Below are 21244 nucleotides of genomic sequence, written 5' to 3' on the forward strand. Positions count from 1 at the left end.
TATTCTTAACCAGTGTGACATTGTGATGGGAGTCAGCAGCAGGGAACAGAAAACTGGTCAGGAGCGCTCACCTCAAAGAGTTCTGGTACTGCCATTGAATTACAGACTCAGTTGTAGAAGCAGACATTTGTACCACTTTGTACATTGTATGATGTAAATTTTTAAAACAGTACTTCAAAATCCTTCGAGTATATCTTAGTATTTTATATATTTACAAATATGCGACTTCTCTGAATTTTAATAAGCCCTTAAACTGTACATGAATTTTCTATCAGAATTGAGACTTGGCTAAATTCTTAGATACACCACTGCTAAGGAGAATTTGTTGCTTCAAAGTGGCTTCTTTAATTGTGACTTGTAGTATGAAAGTGAAAAATTGACAATATTGGGATAATGCTATCCAGATCATTAATCCTTAAAACTATTTGAGATTAATTATAGTCTCAGAAGGCAGCTGTTGTCAAGATGAACTAGAAGACTGAGTAAAAGTTCTGTGTTTTAACACAGGGTCATTCTTGTATAATGAATTACACACTAGTCCCTTCAAAGCATGGGATTTACAAGAATGTATTTGTCACATCTACCCAACATAATTGCAAATCTGTCACACTTACCCAGCCTCTAAAATTCATCATGCAACATACTAGGGTTTTTTAAATTAACTTAGTATTTGTTAACTGCCATCTATTATATAATTAGAAGTGGTTTTCAAGCTGACACTGTACACTGAGTTGCTGGAAAAGCTACAAGAGCATGTCTTATATGTAGAAAAGCATCATTCTTAAGGCAGACAGAATATTTTTGAAATGAACACATGCTATTACTACTTTGATACAGGGAATAGTGCACTTCATATAACTATATTTAGTGAGTTATAATAACTCAACTCTGCAGCAAGGAAATGTAAAAGTAAACATCATACATGATACACTTGGTTTTAAGGCTAGCTGATCAAGAGGAAGGCTTGATACTCTTTATTTCTTCTTTGTAATGTTTTGTAATGAAGCATTTGCTGAATGGCTCTGCTTTTGGCTTCTTTAAATCTCTTTACAGAGGACAAAAATGTATTCTTCATTACTTTGTCGTGCACTGTTACTGTCTGGTTCAAAAATGTTGTCTTTGCAGAAACAGGGTACAGATCACCAAAGGAATGGAGAGCAATTTACCTCAAAACTGGCAGCTTAGCACATGTTGGGAAAGCAAATGAAAACTATCACTGCTGAATAAAGTCTTGGTGACCCCAGAAGAAAAGGTGGTGTCATGTTGCTGTCATCCCACAAAAAAATTAGCTTTACACAAACCACCATCAAAATTTGCAGAAAAATGTTATCAATAGTAGTATAGAATTTAAGAATTAAGCTCCAGACAAGTCCTGTTGAACTCAGTGGAAAATATGCTGTTGGCTTTGATGGGCTTGGAAGTGAACAACACCTGAACAACCTAGGTTACAGTGAGGTCACTTGGGAGGAAAAGTGTGCACTGGTTTTGTTTTGCCATTTTGTGAAAGTTTTCAGAGCTCTCAGTGAGACATCTTTCATAAGAACTGAATTTATATAAAGCATTTAAAAAATACATTACAATGATAGCCTAGAGCACTGCAGGCTAGTTATTTCCACTCAGAATAATTGAATAATAGTATGAACACTACCAAGACCTACTCCACAAATTATTCATTAAAAGTATCTCTTTATGTTATCTAACTTTCCTAATAAGTATGAAAACAGTTTTGTCTAAAAAAGTACAATGATGATGTTGTGAATTGACTTGCCAGATTATCTTAAACACAAATAGTAGTCCTCAGAAGATATTGCCTAGACTAACTTCCAAGGCTGCACATCTCAAGATTATTAGCCATTCATTCACTTCAACAGAAATGATTGATTGATTTGTGAGTGATATATGATAGTCAGGAACATCTTGATTTATACTTCCATAATTATTTCATGATTTACTCACATAAGATCCCACAGAGAAAGGTCACAGGGGTAAGTTCTCTTCCATAGGGTAACTTTTGCTTCCTTTGCACAGTGCCACTAGTAAACCACAAGCAGCACTCTGAAGTCATAAAGTAGATCAGTTTTGCAGAGGCTCCGGAGGGATGGGTATTTCTTGAAAAATGTGGGCATATCTGATTCCAGCTTTGTACATGTTCACATATACCATACACACAGATAAGAAACTGAATATGAAAGGAGTAACTATTTGAAAGCTCTCTCACCATTTTGAATATCTCCCTATTTCCTTTTTCATTCTAAATCTTTCCTCCTCTGTAACTTTTTACTTTTTCCTCCCTCTTGACTTTCTCTATTGAAGTCTTCTTTTTACTCTCTAGCTCATTTAATAAAACCCATTTGACTCCTTTCCATCATCTTTCTCTCACTTTTGGTAGACTTATCTTTTTTTTTTTTTTCTGTTGCTTCTCTAGTCTTTTTCCATCAATATTTCTGTCTCTCTGCTTTCATGTTCCAGTGTTTGACTATCCTGTCTATGAATTTTTTTTCCCAATATCTAGTCTAAATTTCCCCTATTGAATTTTGTCCTTTGCCTCTTGTCCTATTGCACTGTGCAATAAGGTGTCACTTGTGCACCTTGAAGAAGAGTCTTGCTCCATCCTCTTGTTAAGTAGTTGAAGACAGCAGTAAGGTCTCTTCTGGACTTCTTTTCTTAAGACTGGACACACTCAGCTCTCCCAGCCTCTTGTAGGTTGTTGGATGACGGCAGGAACTGATGAAGAGCACAGAGAGGCTTTCCACACAATAGTTAATGAAAAGATGCTGGAATACAATTTAAAGTAATCCTAAGGACACAGTTATCATTGGCAATTCCAATAATTTTCTTAGTAATTCTCTAGCTAAAAACAAAACCTGAAAGCACTACAAAGCAGTTAAATTTTGAAGTATTTCATTTTTTTTCAAAAAGAAACTAAATAGACAAAAGACATTCCATTTATACTGTATCAGAACACCAAGTTATTGGCTGTGTCCACAGAAGCATTTTTGTTTGAAGCAACAGTGCAGTTTTGAAGGAATCCTTTGGCAGGTGCTGCTTGGGGTTCAGTTTGGCTCTAAACGCAGTTCGGTGCGTATGAATTAGATTCTGTCCGCAGGGAACTAAACCAGAAGCTACATGCTGAGGGCCCACCAGCCGTGCTCCGGTCCTATAGGCACGTCAGGATCCAAACCAAAGATAGGTCTTTCAGACAGCTTTGAACCAAATATGGGAACTAAAACTAGTCTGAAGTGAAACCTCCAAACAACATGTAATTAAAGGTTCCTCGGCATCACCTGTTTTCATCTGCTGATCTATTTCTGTTGCACCAAATTTACAACTTCTGATCCTATACAGTGGTTTTACAGTCTGTTAGAAACAGCCTATTACATAAAGAAGCTGTTGGCTGTTAAGTTTTGTAGTTCAGCATTTACATTTCAGCTCTAAAATTTCTAGTTATTCAGCAGGTGTTTCCAAAGAACTGAGGCTTGGACTTACAAATATTTATGCTGTACATAATTTTGTTTCATACCCCGGTTCACTACGTAGAGAGAACAGATATTCTGATTTGGCTCTCTTCCAAAAGTCATGAACTAAGAATGTGAAAAATTGCATTTCATTTTTTGTTTCCCTCTCCTCTCCATCTGTGCTGAACCATTAACAGTTTAGTGGGGCTGCCAGCCCATAGGGCCTTGGGAGAAATTTGATCATACAGCTGAAATTGGGCACAAACCATTATGTCAACAAAAGACTTCATGCATTTCGTTTCTGCTTTTCAGAATGTTTGTCACCTGCTACCAGTATTTTAGATTTAGGAAAATGACCTGTGCAGCTTGGATTTCAGGTTTTATACTAAGATCCCATTTGGAACTAATACAAGCATTTTTCCCGTTTTCATGGGAAGGCTTAAAATTCTATAAGAGAACAAAATACAAATTCCAGAACTACTGGGAGCTTGACTCTACTGCCAGGACATTGGATGTGGTCAGTGGCCTGTAAATACTGCTGAGAAAAAGTGGAGCAAGGCTCATCCGCTGTCTGCCAAATAAAGCAGAGAAACTTTGAGAAGGAGCAAAAGTAAAGAGCAATAAAAAACTTGGAGGGAAAAGGAATGTGAAAAAGAGGTAGTTTTACAGGAGACTCTTTCGCTGACAAGGAAGGAAGAATTTTGGGGGGGAGAATAGTTTTTAGTTTTCAAACTTCCTAGGAAATGGAGTGACCGCCTGCCCAACAACCTCTTTTAACTACTCAGCTGAGAGTTTCTTTTAGGTTGAAATTTGTCACTGAAGTAGCAAGGAGGCAGGAGGCAGCTCCTCTGAACAGAGACAATTTGCTGTAGGCAGAGAAGGTGTGCGGGGCAAGGGGTGTAAGGCCAAGGGCAGCCACAGTAGTCACAGTCCATCTTGTGCTCTTCCTCAGGGTGCAAGACTGACTACCTGATTTGTATGTTGAGCAGAAGCCTATTCCAAGAAAAACTGGCTACCTGACTTTGCTTTCATGCTGACTACAAAGTATTTGCAATGAAAAAAATAGCACTTAGGAAGAGACATTTTGTCTTGCAAAAATGCGATATTCTTCCATAGGGTGCCTGTCCTGTCTCTTTACCAACAGACAATATGTATTGTCTTTCTAAAACAGAGAGATCATACCTTTGACGAAAATAAATCTGTAAAGAATTAGGACAGGTGTATCCTAGGCATACATGAATTATCATTAGGAAAACATGGTAACTTTTCATAAGATTGTATAGTATAGCTGGTCTTTCCTCCATATCTTTTATAAACTTTATGGCTATACTTACTTGTTCTTTTATTTAATGAGGAACAATTTCTTTACTTTTTTTTTTTTTTTTTTTTTTTTTTTTTTTTTTTGTAAGCAGCAGTGTCAGATCTGGATCAGTCTGTTAACTTTATGATACTAGAGTGACCAGGTCATGTGCAAAACAATGATTTGGATGATTTTGGCCAAATATAATTTTAAAAAATAGCAATTCAGAAAACAATTGTATTGGTCATGTGTATGCATTGTACTATCCATACTATACCTGTATTTATAAAGATGTAGAAATACAGTTCTCTAGTTTACCTCTGTGTAAATCTGAGGTTTAAACTATTGCTGCCTTTATCATTTGCAGCTACAAATACAAGTCATGGAAAATAGCAGCCACTCCTAAAGTATGCCTAATATGCCTAATAGCTATACTGAGCACGCACATCCGTGCACCAGTGCCTACATACGGGAATATCTAAGCCACGCTCTAGTTACAGAGCTTTATGTGAAGTACCAGACCCTCTCGGGACAGTAGCCCGTGATGCAGCAGGAGATGAATTCTAGGACACCCCCAGAGGGAATTCTGGGGAAAAGTGTGTCTCAGGGCTTGACTTTCATTGCAGAAGAACAAATGGTCAAACGCAAGAGCAAGCAGCACTAGTTAGCTAACCTGAATATAAGGAACCTTCACACTTAGTGAGTGTGAAGGAGTTTATGTGTGGTTGACTTAGGGATAATAGCTGTGAACTTTCTAGTTAATAAATTAAGTAAGGTAAATCAAGAAGAGTTTGGAAAACTTAGCTTCTAAGTATCTCTTTGCAGACTAAGAATTATTATTTTTATTTTATTCTAGCACTTTGAAGCAAGTAGCATCAGTTCATCATTATCAGTGTGTTGGTGCTTCATGACTCTCCACCATTTAATGAATAGCCATTTTGAAGACTAGTAATAAGACAGGAATCATTTTTACATAAGCAATCAATTTTAATGTCTTAGGTTGTTGAAGGCCACTCCTTTTTCCACAGCCTATTTTAAATTGGGCAAATAGCTGCAGAACTCACAAAAATGATTACAATAGTTCATCTTAATTAGCATTTGTTAGTGTCTCAGCACATACTAAACACTGATTCAGCATAGGCCTGGAGTGCAACATGCTTTCTGAGTACTGAATACTGCTTTAGTCACGAAAAATCACACTGAAAGCTGTAGAACTACTTAGGAAGTAAAATGCATGAGTTATACTTCACTTATCTGCTCAGGACTCGGGTAGTTCTGCATCTGTCTTTTCAGGTTGTCTGTAAGTCCCACTCAAATCATGTGCTGGGCACTGTAAGGATGTTTATTCTGCAGCTCTCTGGGATGTGGCCCCAAGGTGGTTAATGTGGAACAATTCACAAACATTACATCAGGTCTTTAAAACATATTAAGATGCTTTATTTTTTTTCCTAAACTAGTTGAAGTATTTTAGAAAAACTAGTAAAACCTATTTAACTAGTAAAATGTATTACCATAGTATGCATTATAATTACTCAATGAGCTTTAAAGTGGGAAGAATTTAGGATTAATGTGTAGGGAAAGGTTGTTATTTGAGTTAAAAATGAATTTCATACAATTTAACAGTTACAGCCTATTCAGATTAATTAAAAATTACTCTCTCTGAATTCTTATTGGCCAGATGATTTGAGAAGATCACTGAAAATAAGATTTCATTATGTGCTATCACAGCCTTTAACTATTTATATGCAAAAACTGTTACTATGATGACATTATATATAGCTTTTCACACATAACTATCTATTGTCTTGTTGCCCTGCATCTGGACTTCATCTTCACTGTCCCCTGCTCCTATATTTGGGAGCAGGTTTGCTTATATTTATACTCTCCATGATTTCAGTTGTAGCACAGGTGACTGCGTTTTCATAAAACTACTCAGATACAGCATCAGTCCTTCGTGCTAAGTGTTCACAAATCAGACAGGCTGAGAGTTGATGGAGACCATAAGAGTGGACTGCAAGATTTACAGACTGACTTCACTGCAGCCATTGGCAGCTATAAGCTGGCCTGCTGGTTCTTGTACTGAGAGAAAATAAGCCAGCTCTAGTCTTTGTGGTAAACATTTTAAAATAGGAGCCAAAAGGGAATGCTAAAATTGGACTGTCCTGCTCTGTTACACCTCTGGTATTACTTTCTCCCATTTATTTCATTTTTATTTTGACCTTGATCATACCACCACAAAACCTGTATGATTTTCATTGAATTCTGTGAGCTTTTGTGGGAGTATAAATTAAGCAAAATTATTTGCTTAGTCAAGGCTTTGGGCTTCAAGCCCTTTAGAAATAATACATCTCTTTAGGTTTTTCAAAGCACTGTACACATCTCCAGCAATTACAAAGGTTGTAGACCCATGTAAATGTAGACCCCAAAAAGTAATACATGGGCAATAAACCTTAGTAAATCTTAACTTCAGTTAACAAGCTGGAGTTAGATATTTCTAGAACATGTGTTTTCTAGAATAATTACAAAGCAAAAAATCTTTAAGATAAAATTCCATTGTACTCAAAATCTGCAGTACAAGCATAGTGCAATAGCACAGACACTACCAGTTGGGACCAGAAAGTGTCTGTTTAAAGGCTCAGTTTTTGTATTCAAACTAAAAATGTGAAGTTTGAGATACCCATAAGATCATAGATTGTCTGTTATTGTATGCATTTATCTACACAGTGATTCTGATATGAGCTGACAATTGAATGCTACAAATAATAAGTGTATGAATTGTTATTATTTGTACTAAAAAGTTTTAAAGTTTCCAGAGCAGTTCATTCAGGTTCATTTGTCCTTGTGCTGAAACTGGAGTCTTTAATCCGTTCACCAGAGCTGCAGTTTTCTCAGAGGCAGAATTTGCCTGCCAGCAACTGATTGACTTTTCCAGACTGTAGTTGATCTCTCCTATTTTTCCCCATTTCTCTCAACTCTTTCAGTGTTTTACCCACATACAAGCTGGTAAATATTTTTTTTTCTATCATTTGCAGCCTTTATTATCTTTAAAGCCTTCTCACTTTTTCCTGCTGTTCCCTCCAAAAGTACATAATTTTTCCAGATTGCCTGCAAGCACCACTTCATGCTAGGGATGGTAGGTTCTCCCTCTCTCCATCTGGTGACAAACAGGACACTGTTCTACATAATGTCGTGAATACCAGTATTCAGCACAAATGTAGTAGCTGGGATAACCCAGAGTTATCCTGGAGACTGTGCCCCAGCACAGAAACTGTCAGTAGTGTCTTTCATTTCTTGCTCCACTCTGTTTTGCTTTCTTGCTGTTGTAGCAAGAGCCGTCACACAATGGTGCTTATGCCTGAGCATCTGCAGCTGAGATGAGAAGTGCAGGAGCTGCATAATGTCCGCAGCGAGCAGTGCCATTTTCAGGAAAGTAAATCATTTAGCTGACTGGTTTACAGAGGTTAACTCTGTAATTTGCAGCAAATATCTGTCCAGATTTCTTGCTTGTGTCACCCATTTTGTATAAAATGGTTAGGTAGATGTCACAGGCATTTCCTGTGACAGTTTCTTTCTCAGTAATTTAGGGTAATATGATTTACCTACTTTATTGCACATGAACATTAACTTTTCAGCCATGTCTGTATTTAAAGATGAAAATACGTAAATGATAGTCATAATTCTGTATATGTAGAATGTCAAATTTTAAAGAAAAGAGAGACTGGCTACACATCACGTTTGATATTTTGATATTCAGAAAAGGCAAAAGTACCAGTTGGTTATCAAAATTGCTGGATGAATGATATGGAAAAAAACAGCTGGGGAGCTACAAGACTTCCAGAAAGGACAACAAAAAAGCTCTTTGAGTTTTTTTTGCCCCATAGTTAACCTAAAAAGAAAATAAGAATTTAAATAGATTTAAAAGTCTTTAAAATATTGTATCATTACAATCTTTAAAAACACTCTTCCATTGCATTGATTCAGATACATAATCTGGTACTTAAATGTCTTTTAAAGTGAGTTGTAAGAACTTCTTAAGAGATGCACACGTACAAAAATGCCTCTTGCTGGACAGATAGAAAGACAAAGCAATTTTGTTGTCCTGTTCAAAAATTCTGGTTGCCTTTTGCAATTCAGGATGGCTGCTGCCTGCTTGGCCTTTTCCCATCAGAAGTCTGGTATAATGAGAAATTATGCAGCATGTACAGACATTGTTCTCAAGCCTATGTTAACAGTCCTGATAATATATTTTTTTAGGTTTCCTCTACGCTCAGAACAGTACCAAACGCAGCATTAAAGAGCGACTTATGAAGCTCTTACCCTGCTCGGCTGCCAAAACGACATCTCCTGTTACTCAAAGCAAGTTTTATTTTTCACTTGATTTTTTTCAGGTTTGCATGTGTCAAAAGTTATACTTTCATTAACTGCTCATTTGAGAGACGAGATATCTGCTGAGGAAATTGTATGCTCTACTGAGGTTTAAAAGGTAGTGATGAACAGCTTTGTGGGCTGATAACATGTTTGTTCGTGCACAGCACGACAGCAAGGTACCAGTGCCATGGACTGCCGGTAGGAGCTGCTGGGTTGGGACTTCTGCTCTGCAAGCTAGCTGACAAGGGATTCTTTGGTTAAGTTAAATACTTGTTCTCAGTGTATTTGAAGAATAGTATCTTTTTGAATACATGTGTGCATGTGTCTGTGTGTTCTTGATGTCCATCACATAGGATTGTATCAGCAGTCCTGGTCTGAGAGGAAAGGTATGGCTCTGCAAATTTTCACTATGTAACATCAAACAATTTAGGGAACAAGACCTAATATGTGTGTCTGAAAGAAAAATAAAAATGAGATGATTGAAAACAAAGTAGGTAAGTGTAGAGGTAAAGCGCACTGACATTTCTTTTAATGTTTTGATACTATCCTGTCAGGAAATAAAATCCCTCCAGGGTAGCTAACATAGATAGATGGAAAAGTAGATAGATAGACAGACAGACAGATCCATACATAGGTACATACATACACAGATACATTACACATAGGTACATTACATCTGTAAATACATACATAGAGATAAATTATAGCAATAACAGTAATGTCTTCTATAAAATGCTGATAGTTTAAAACAACTGATTTTAAAATATCCCTGTGGACCCAATTAAGTCTAGTTTAATTTGGCCTAATTTTGGGTGCTTATCTGAGCACCTAAAACTAGAAGCTGAGTGGTCCCTAGTCTTCCTCTATACTGTTCTTGATAAAGCATGCCAATCAATCGAAGCTAAAAAACATGTCCAAGAGCAGTTTCCTGTCTTCAGTGATTATGGAGCATCCTGAGGCGACCTGGCTGCTAACATAGGCCTCTTATTAAGTGCCTCGAGTGAGGTGGAATTAATCTAGGCTTTCATCCTGCTTCCCTGCTTCACTTTTTTCCATACGTTCCTCCATAAAGAAGGCCGTGGTACTTTCTCTCCTTTATGAATTATTTGAGATCTCAAAGATGAAAAGCACTAAAGATGTGGATGCACAGTGACAACTTTCATGGTAGCTTCAGTTGATGTGTTTTACTTGAAAATAGGGTAGCTTCAAAAGGGCAGTCACTGTAGTGGCAGCTGATAGTAATTCATTAAGTAGAAGTTGCATTCAACTAAATGACCTCAGTAATATAGTTAGTCCTAGACTAAAAAGGGATTGAAGGTTTGATCTCTCTGTTTGAAGGCGTTCGGAGAGCAATATGTGCTTGTTTCCTGCACATCTCTTTGCAACCATTTTTTTCTGCACAGGCAATGCAAAAATATTTACAATCAATCAGCCTTAATAGCTGACCATGAAAAGCCTGCATTTTCTTGCTGAAAGTGTGTTATAAGCCAGGAGGGAAGTCAAAGTAAAACTTGCATCAAATGTTTCATATTTGGGAATCAAGTAATAAAAGGAGAAGATACAGTCAGCATTTTGCTCTGTGCCCTAGTCAATAATAAAATGCTGCATTAAATGAGAATATTATTGTAGATACCCAACATTATTGTCCAATTTTGACATAATGTGCTATTTAATTTCTGTTAGTATGAGGGAAACCACATTCTAATGTACTAGGAAAGAAGTCAGCAATACCTACAATGAGAACACCGTAATGTGACTTCTTTAGAAATTTTAAGTGGAATATTTTGAAAACAAGTATTTTGTTTAAAAAATACAAGCCCTGAATTTGTGTTTCTATGCTTGACTTGCTATGCTTGTTTACCTAAATGCTAAAGTGGATACTTACATGCTAGAGACAGGACCAGATTCAAGAGTGGTTTGCAAAAAGAGAAGTGTGTTCACACAATTCTTAAATGGGTAGAGGGGATATACTTCGGGGGCTGAGCAGGTAAATGCATGTGCATGATTTTGGCAGATATGAACTTGAGCCTGAATCAGATGTACTTCTCCGACTGCCCTTATCTGTTTTTTGCAGTGGTTTTTACCACTTTGTCATTTGATGAACTGTGAAATGTTCAAAGCTGAGCTCCTGTGGCAAAGGTACTTCGAAACCGTCTTTACTGATTAGCTGGAAGAAAGTTAATTAATGACAATTGTAAGAACGTTTTGTTTACTACATTGATGAGTGAATATATACATTTCTCTCTTTTGATTGACATATGTTAGCCTTTATGTACAAAAAATAATTAAACTTTTAATGTTCTTTGGCTGTAGAGACTAGAGAACTGAAATAACAAACGGTAACTTTTCATTAATGCTATAGAAATTATAAAACTTCTGTTTGGAAATGCATGTATTTTCACACAGTTTCACTGCATATTTAAAAGTACAGAATTTCTTTGAGTCTGGGTAACCGTAGCCAAATGTGTGAAGACAAAAAACAAAATGTGCAAGTGACTCATGAATGTGATGATAGTATTTTAATCAGGATAGTTGGCATATTATAAAAAGTTCATGGTGATCTTATTTGTGGATTATTTATATCTGTAGGAGACTACAGATATAGAGTGTGATAAGACTGTTATACTTAATCTTTTCATTAGCAGAAAGCCATCATCATCACTGGTCTTCTACACTTTTACTGAATCTTTCAAACACATATAGAAATATATAAAACACAAATAAAAATACATAAAACACAAATAGAAATGTTTATTACCAAGCATATACCAGACGTTGTGCTCAATATCACATCGTCTGACCTTTATCTCTAGCCTTACGTGTACTATGTGTATTCATTTAGCTTCTTGGAAAGCTTGTAGATGTCTCTCTAAGTAGCCAGATGTTTCACAAATGGATGCTTAGGATCCTCCTTTCCATTTAAGTCCCTATATATCTAAACAATAGGCATTTAAATCACAAGTAACTGTTGGCATATAAAACAGCAGTGTCTTTGCAACCATATTTATTCTCAGGTTGATTCTTTTAGTGGACGCACTCAGTGCTGACTTACAGTTGGCCAAAAAAGATTTAGCTGTGTATCTACAGCATGACATTGTAATAGGGACTTTAGGGACTATATAATGAACATAAAAGATAAGTCAGTTAAAAACTTGAGGGAAAGATGTTAATAACCTTGCAATATAAACCCTGGATGTTCTCAAGCATAATTACAATGTGGCTGAAGAACTGTACTAGACCTACCATAGACGAGGAAGACTCCTTCTTAATCCTGAACCAGCTTTATTACAGTTTCATCTTTGAGGGTAGGATGTTCCAGACTTTTCTTTTTCAGCTCAGAGTGTTAGAGACTTCCCTTTTTTTTAATGTGAGAGCTGAAATATTCTTCTAATCCTGTGAGTTCAGGTACTGGCCCTTTAAAAATATTAACAAACTTCATAAGGTCCATGCAAAGTTGTGAGAGCTGGGTTTTTCCCAATAGCATTTAGATTGGATTTGTTATAAGAATCCTTGTGGTCCTTAAATCACCTGAGAAAATATGAAGAAAACAAAAAGAAAAGCTTGGTATAACATGCCTGTGAGCCAATACCCAATGGACATTCTAAGATAAGACTATGGGTGATACCGATTTGGAAAATACCTTCCATCAGATTAAATGAAAAATATCCAGTTCAGTTCCTCCTGCAGCGATTCTTCTTTGTAATGCTTACACAGATAAATAATAACTTAGGAAAAGTCAAAGTGCAGGGCCAGAAAAACTAACATGTCTCTCAGAGATCACTCATGAAATGCAGAGTGTTCTAGGAGTTTGCAGTCTGGTTCAGTGATCAAATTTACCTTTTATTATGTCATCTGCAAACAAGTCACTTAAATGGATTAGAGCTGTATTTCTTAGTCTAATAAATCTTTCTGTTGAGAGTAAGCTAAGAAGTTTTAAAACAGCTTTAATGTATAAAATAAATGTACTTAAAGAAAGCTGTCAGGAGAAAACATGTTCTAAAGAATCAGATTTGAGAAGGCATAAAGCATTTATGAGGCTCATTTTTATAATATCTCATGCCATGCCTTTTTGGCTTCCACTTGTAATTACAACTATTAAATGACTCTTGTTAATTTTGTAAAGGTAAAAGCAACAGTTCTTACTCATTTAGTAGTCATATTGTTTGAAATATTTCACAGTTTGTGCTCCTGAGGTACCTACTCTGTCTCGAGATTTAGTGCAGGAAGTTGTAAACCAGAAGAAACTGAGGCACATCCATCCTGAGAGACAATGCTAGGAGGAAACTAGAAAAAAATAACAAGAATAGAAGGAAAAAGAAAAAAAAGAGGCACACTGTGGAATTTTAAACCTTTGAACATATTGATCAGTTAACATTACACATGCCTATATAAAAAGACTATAGAAAACTGATACAGTAGTGTAAGCAAATTACTATATAGTTTATCAAAAATATCTATTTCAGCTTATTTCTATGTACTCATTTCAATTGTCTAAATTTATATACTTTCTGGAAAGTAAAAGTAATATATGTAGTGAATATAAAAGTAATATATATATGCCACACTGACAAAGTAATCATACTCACAAATCTGTATACATACTCTTGCTTAACACGTGGTCAGATTTTGGAATCTGCATCCATGCCCAGGATACAGGTGTCTGTGCATTTTGGAGTGCATAATTATTTGCAAGCTGTATTCAGAGCAGTAGCATTCAGGAGGTGTGAGGAAGCTGATTTGCACAGGGGAAAGACTGTTCCAAGGGTTCACCCAGAACAGCAGTTAGATAAATTCAGTTCAGACATTTACTGAGAATTTAGAAAGCAGTTTTATCTATTCCACTCTTCTATTTGATTATAAAGTAGAAAGTCCTTAGTTCCCTGAGAAAAAAATATTCATGTTTTAAAAAGATACGATCTAAAGGTTAAATCCATAAAGTGAGGATCAAGCCATCCGAATTCTGTTCTTGGCTCTTTCACAGGCCATTGTCAGTGGTTTAGGAAGCCGCTTAGTCACTGGCACTGCAGTGGTGTACCTACCCAAGAAGTCTACTGGTCTGAGACTTACTGCAGAATACTGGTTTCTCTTACTCTCAGTTAAGCCACCCATAAAATGGGAATAATGGATACGTAACCTTTTGGTCACCCAATGCCTCTGCTACTGAACCATTCGTTCTCTACTGGACACCTCCCAGGCTGTGGGTCCCAAATTTTTGACAATTGTTTTCTTCCTTTTCACACGTTGAATACTTCTTTGATCCTTAGATCCATGAGATGAGTGCTAACAGCAACATCTCTTTCACAAGAGATAAGACAAGGTCCTAAAATTTTGTGAAGATTTAGCTGAATTGTATATATACTATGCGTGTATATTTTTAAAGGTTGTTAGATTTTTTGTTTAGTTGAACTGTATATCCTGATGCTAAATTTATCCCAAGCACCTGGAAGTTATTAGTACTGCATTATAACAGAACAAAAATATGTGATCTCAAATTGTAATGTTGTTTTAATAGAGCATTTTATGAAAGTGTTCTTAAGAAAATTAAACCGAATACAACTAGCTTATAAAAGCAAGCTCTTCCCTTGACAGCCCCTTTGCAGTCCCATTACAACGGGGCCTCTCAGCTTTCTCCTTCTCCCAACCCTAACCCTAACCCTAACCCTAACCCTAGCCGTAGTATTTTTGAGGGTACCCTGGTAAGTCTAAGCTCCCCACAGGTGGTGCAGAGGAGAAGCTGCTCCCAGGCCAGGTGAGATAGCAGCAGCACGGTTACCTAGGCAGCTCCTTTGCAGTCCCAGTGCAACAGCCTCGCTCAGCTTTCTCATTTTCCAAACCCTAACCCTAACCCTAACCCTAACTGTAGGATGTTTTTCTGGTCCGTGCGGGGACTAAGCGGGCCATTACTGCAGCAGAGGAGGAGGCACTCCCAGGCCAGGTCTCTTGACAGCAAAGCTCTTCCCTTGACAGCCCCTTTGCAGTCCCACTACAACAGGGCCTCGCAGCTTTCTCCTTCTCCCAACCCTAACCCTAACCCTAACCCTAACCCTAACCCTAGGATTATTTTTGGTCCCCTAGTGGGGCTAAGGCACCCATTGCTGGCATGGAGCGGAAGCTGCTCAGAGGCAAGGTGTCCTGGCAGCAAAGCTCTTCCCTTGACAGCCCCTTTGCAGTCCCAGTACAACAGTGCCTCTCGTCTCTCTCGTTTTCCAAATCTTAACCCTAACCCTAACCCTAACCCTAACCCTGGGATTATTTTCTGGTCCCGGGGGTACTAAGCGGGCCATTCCTGTAGCAGAGGAGAAGGCACTCCCAGGCCAGGTGTCTTGGCAGCAAAGCTCTTCCCTTGACAGCCCCTTTGCAGTCCCAGTACAACGGGGCCTCGCAGCTTCCTCCTTCTCCCAACCCTAACCCTAACCCTAATCCTAACCCTAGGATGATTTTTGGTCCCCTAGTGGGGCTAAGGCACCCATTGCTGGCGCGGGGCGGAACCTGCTCAGAGGCGCGGTGTCCTGGCAGCAAAACTCTTCCCTTGACAGCCCCTTTGCAGTCCCAGTGCAACAGTGCCTCTCGTCTCTCTCGTTTTCCAAATCTTAACCCTAACTCTAACCCTAACCCTAACACTAACCCTGGGATTATTTTCTGGTCCCGGGGGGACTAAGCGGGCCATTCCTGTAGCAGAGGAGAAGGCACTCCCAGGCCAGGTCTCTTGGCAGCAAAGCTCTTCCCTTGACAGCCCCTTTGCAGTCCCACTACAACGGGGCCTCTCAGCTTCCTCCTTCTCCCAACCCTAACCCTAACCCTAACCCTAACCCTAACCCTAGGATGATTTTTGGTCCCCTAGTGGGGCTAAGGCACCCATTGCTGGCGCGGAGAAGAAGCTGCTCAGAGGCGAGGTGTCCTGGCAGCAAAGCTCTTCCCTTGACAGCCCCTTTGCAGTCCCTCTACAACGGGGCCTCTCAGCTTTCTCCTTCTCCCAACCCTAACCCTAACCCTAACCCTAACCCTGGGATTTTTTTCTGGTCCCTGGGGGTACTAAGCGGGCCATTCCTGTAGCAGAGGAGAAGGCACTCCCAGGCCAGGTCTCTTGGCAGCAAAGCTCTTCCCTTGACAGCCCCTTTGCAGTCCCACTACAACGGGGCCTCTCGTCTCTCTCGTTTTCCAAACCCTAACCCTAACCCTAACTCTAACCCTAACCCTAACCCTAGGATTATTTTTGGTCGCCTAGTGGGGCTAAGGCACCCATTGCTGGCGCGGAGAAGAAGCTGCTCAGAGGCGAGGTGTCCTGGCAGCAAAGCTCTTCCCTTGACAGCCCCTTTGCAGTCCCTCTACAACGGGGCCTCTCAGCTTTCTCCTTCTACCAAACCTAACCGTAACCCTAACCCTAACCCTGGGATTATTTTTGGTCCCCTAGTGGGGCTAAGGCACCCATTGCTGGCACGGAGCGGATCCTGCTCAGAGGCGAGGTGTCCTGGCAGCAAAGCTCTTCCCTTGACAGCCCCTTTGCAGTCCCAGTGCAGCAGTGCCTCTCGTCTCTCTCGTTTTCCAAACCCTAACCCTAACCCTAACCCTAACCCTGGGATGTTTTCCTGGTCCCTGGGGGTACTAAGCGGGCCATTCCTGTAGCAGAGGAGAAGGCACTCCCAGGCCAGGTCTCTTGGCAGCAAAGCTCTTCCCTTGACAGCCCCTTTGCAGTCCCACTACAACGGGGCCTCTCAGCTTCCTCCTTCTCCCAACCCTAACCCTAACCCTAACCCTAACCCTAACCCTAACCGTAGGATTATTTTTGGTCCCCTAGTAGGGCTAAGCCACCCATTGCTGGCGCGGAGAAGAAGCTGCTCAGAGGCGAGGTGTCCTGGCAGCAAAGCTCTTCCCTTGACAGCCCCTTTGCAGTCCCAGTACAACGGGGCCTCTCAGCTTTCTCCTTCTACCAAACCTAACCCTAACCCTAACCCTAACGCTGGGATTATTTTTGGTCCCCTAGTGGGGCTAAGGCACCCATTGCTGGCACGGAGCGGATCCTGCTCAGAGGCGAGGTGTCCTGGCAGCAAAGCTCTTCCCTTGGCAGCCCCTTTGCAGTCCCACTACAACAGTGCCTCTCGTCTCTCTCGCTTTCCAAACCCTAACCCTAACCCTAACCCTAACCCTAACCCTAACCCTAGGATTATTTTTGGTCCCCTAGTGGGGCTAAGGCACCCATTGCTGGCGCGGGGCGGAACCTGCTCAGAGGCGCGGTGTCCTGGCAGCAAAACTCTTCCCTTGACAGCCCCTTTGCAGTCCCAGTGCAACAGTGCCTCTCGTCTCTCTCGTTTTCCAAATCTTAACCCTAACTCTAACCCTAACCCTAACACTAACCCTGGGATTATTTTCTGGTCCCGGGGGGACTAAGCGGGCCATTCCTGTAGCAGAGGAGAAGGCACTCCCAGGCCAGGTCTCTTGGCAGCAAAGCTCTTCCCTTGTCAGCCTCTCTGCAGTCCCACTACAACGGGGCCTCTCAGCTTTCTCCTTCTCCCAACCCTAACCCTAACCCTAACCCTAACCCTAACCCTAACCCTAGGATTATTTTTGGTCGCCTAGTGGGGCTAAGGCACCCATTGCTGGCGCGGAGAAGAAGCTGCTCAGAGGCGCGGTGTCCTGGCAGCAAAGCTCTTCCCTTGTCAGCCCCTTTGCAGTCCCACTACAACAGGGCCTCGCAGCTTCCTCCTTCTCCCAACCCTAACCCTAACCCTAACCCTAACCCTAACCGTAGGATTATTTTTGTCCCCTAGTGGGGCTAAGGCACCCATTGCTGGCGCGGAGACGAAGCTGCTCAGAGGCGAGGTGTCCTGGCAGCAAAGCTCCTCCGTTGAGAGCCCCTTTGCAGTCCCAGTGCAACAGTGCCTCGCGTCTCTCTCGTTTTCCAAACCCTAACCCTAACCCTAACCCTAACCCTAACCCTAACCCTAACCCTAACCCTAACCCTGGTATTATTTTCTGGTCCCGGGGGGACTAAGCGGGCCATTCCTGTAGCAGAGGAGAAGGCACTCCCAGGCCAGGTCTCTTGGCAGCAAAGCTCTTCCCTTGTCAGCCCCTTTGCAGTCCCAGTACAACGGGGCCTCGCAGCTTCCTCCTTCTCCCAACCCTAACCATAACCCTAACCATAGGATTATTTTTGGTCCCCTAGTAGGGCTAAGGCACCCATTGCTGGCACGGAGAAGAAGCTGCTCAGAGGCGAGGTGTCCTGGCAGCAAAGCTCCTTCCCTTGACAGCCCCTTTGCAGTCCCACTACAACGGGGCCTCTCAGCTTCCTCCTTCTCCCAACCCTAACCCTAACCCTAACCCTAACCCTAACCCTAACCGTAGGATTATTTTTGGTCCCCTAGTTGGGCTAAGGCACCCATTGCTGGCGCGGAGAAGAAGCTGCTCAGAGGCGAGGTGTCCTGGCAGCAAAGCTCTTCCCTTGACAGCCCCTTTGCAGTCCCTCTACAACGGGGCCTCTCAGCTTTCTCCTTCTCCCAAACCTAACCCTAACCCTAACCCTAACCCTAACCCTAACCCTGGGATTTTTTCCTGGTCCCTGGGGGTACTAAGCGGGCCATTCCTGTAGCAGAGGAGAAGGCACTCCCAGGCCAGGTGTCTTGGCAGCAAAGCTCTTCCCTTGACAGCCCCTTTGCAGTCCCACTACAACGGGGCCTCTCAGCTTTCTCCTTCTCCCAACCCTAACGCTAACCCTAACCCTGGCATTATTTTTGGTCCCCTAGTGGGGCTAAGGCCCCCCATTGCTAGCACAGGGCAGAACCTGCTCAGAGGCGAGGTGTCCTGGCAGCAAAGCTCTTCCTTTGGCAGCCCCTTTGCAGTCCCACTACAACAGGGCCTCGCAGCTTCCTACTTCTCCCAACCCTAACCCTAACCCTAACCCTAACCCTAACCCTAACCCTAACCCTAGGATTATTTTTGGTCCCCTAGTGGGGCTAAGGCACTCATTGCTGACGCGGAGAAGAAGCTGCTCAGAGGCGACGTGTCCTGGCAGCATAGCTCTTCCGTTCAGAGCCCCTTTGCAGTCCCAGTGCAACAGTGCCTCACGTCTCTCTCGTTTTCCAAACCCTAATCCTAACTCTAACCCTAACCCTAACCCTGGGATTATTTTCTGGTCCCGGGGGGACTAAGCGGGACATTCCTGTAGCAGAGGAGAAGGCACTCCCAGGCCAGGTCTCTTGGCAGCAAAGCTCTCCCCTTGACAGCCCCTTTGCAGTCCCAGTACAACGGGGCCTCTCAGCTTCCTCCTTCTCCCAAACCTAACCCTAACCCTAACCCTAACCCTAACCCTAGGATTATTTTTGGTCCCCTAGTGGGGTTAAGCCACCCATTGCTGGCACAGAGAAGAAGCTGCTCAGAGGCGAGGTGTCCTGGCAGCAAAGCTCTTCCCTTGACAGCCCCTTTGCAGTCCCAGTGCAACAGTGCCTCTCGTCTCTCTCGTTTTCCAAATCTTAACCCTGACCCTAACCCTAACCCTAACCCTAACCCTAACCCTGGGATTTTTTTCTGGTCCCTGGGGGTACTAAGCGGGCCATTCCTGTAGCAGAGGAGAAGGCACTCCCAGGCCAGGTCTCTTGGCAGCAAAGCTCTTCCCTTGTCAGCCCCTTTGCAGTCCCACTACAACGGGGCCTCTCGTCTCTCTCGTTTTCCAAACCCTAACCCTAACCCTAACTCTAACCCTAACCCTAACCCTAGGATTATTTTTGGTCCCCTAGTGGGGTTAAGCCACCCATTGCTGGCACAGAGAAGAAGCTGCTCAGAGGCGAGGTGTCCTGGCAGCAAAGCTCTTCCCTTGGCAGCCCCTTTGCAGTCCCACTACAACGGGGCCTCTCAGCTTTCTCCTTCTCCCAACCCTAACCCTAACCCTAACTCTTACCCTAACCCTTACCCTAACCCTAACCCTGGGATTATTTTCTGGTCCCGGGGGGACTAAGCGGGCCATTCCTGTAGCAGAGGAGAAGGCACTCCCAGGCCAGGTCTCTTGGCAGCAAAGCTCTTCCCTTGACAGCCCCTTTGCAGTCCCAGTACAACGGGGCCTCTCAGCTTCCTCCTTCTCCCAACCCTAACCCTAACCCTAACCCTAACCCTAACCCTAGGATTATTTTTGGTCCCGTAGTGGGGCTAAGGCACCCATTGCTGGCACGGAGCGGAACCTACTCAGAGGCGAGGTGTCCTGGCAGCAAAGCTCTTCCCTTGACAGCCCCTTTGCAGTCCCAGTGCAACAGTGCCTCTCGTCTCTCTTGTTTTCCAAATCTTAACCCTAACTCTAACCCTAACCCTAACCCTAACCCTGGGATTATTTTCTGGTCCCGGGGGGACTAAGCGGGCCATTCCTGTAGCAGAGGAGAAGGCACTCCCAGGCCAGGTCTCTTGGCAGCAAAGCTCTTCCCTTGGCAGCCCCTTTGCAGTCCCACTACAACGGGGCCTCGCAGCTTCCTCCTTCTCCCAACCCTAACCCTAACCCTAACCCTAACCCTAAGATTATTTTTGGTCCCCTAGTGGGGCTAAGGCACCCATTGCTGGCACGGGGCGGAACCTGCTCAGAGGCGAGGTGTCCTGGCAGCAAAGCTCTTCCCTTGACAGCCCCTTTGCAGTCCCAGTACAACAGTGCCTCTCGTCTCTCTCGTTTTCCAAACCCTAACCCTAACCCTAACCCTAAACCTAACCCTGGGATTATTTTCTGGTCCCGGGGGGACTAAGCGGGCCATTCCTGTAGCAGAGGAGAAGGCACTCCCAGGCCAGGTCTCTTGGCAGCAAAGCTCTTCCCTTGACAGCCCCTTTGCAGTCCCACTACAACGGGGCCTCGCAGCTTCCTCCTTCTCCCAACCCTAACCCTAACCCTAAACCTAACCCTAGCCCTAACCCTAGGATTATTTTTGGTCCCCTAGTAGGGCTAAACCACCCATTGCTGGCGCTGAGAAGAAGCTGCTCAGAGGCGAGGTGTCCTGGCAGCAAAGCTCTTCCCTTGGCAGCCCCTTTGCAGTCCCTCTACAACGGGGCCTCTGAGCTTTCTCCTTCTCCCAACCCTAACCCTAACCCTAACCCTAACCCTGGGATTTTTTTCTGGTCCCTGGGGGTACTAAGCGGGCCATTCCTGTAGCAGAGGAGA

General features: G+C 42.3%; 1 protein-coding gene across 12 annotated transcripts in view; it reads left to right on the forward strand.

The window, feature by feature from the left end:
* Positions 1-21244, forward strand: part of KCNIP4 (potassium voltage-gated channel interacting protein 4) — a 484037-nt gene that overhangs the window by 377288 nt on the left and 85505 nt on the right. For 2 of the 12 annotated variants that reach the window (XM_064511360.1, XM_064511359.1), the window contains exon 2: positions 9010-9111. The exons of 9 other annotated variants lie outside the window; for them this stretch is intronic. In XM_064511360.1, coding sequence (XP_064367430.1) covers positions 9010-9111 — 102 coding nt within the window. Of the gene's footprint in view, positions 1-9009; positions 9112-11294; positions 11318-21244 lie in introns of those variants that run through there. One more of the 12 variants, XM_064511368.1, reaches the window with a different exon arrangement.

The sequence above is a fragment of the Dromaius novaehollandiae genome, chromosome 4 (assembly GCF_036370855.1).
Source record: "Dromaius novaehollandiae isolate bDroNov1 chromosome 4, bDroNov1.hap1, whole genome shotgun sequence".
NCBI classification, from domain to species: Eukaryota; Metazoa; Chordata; class Aves; order Casuariiformes; family Dromaiidae; genus Dromaius; species Dromaius novaehollandiae.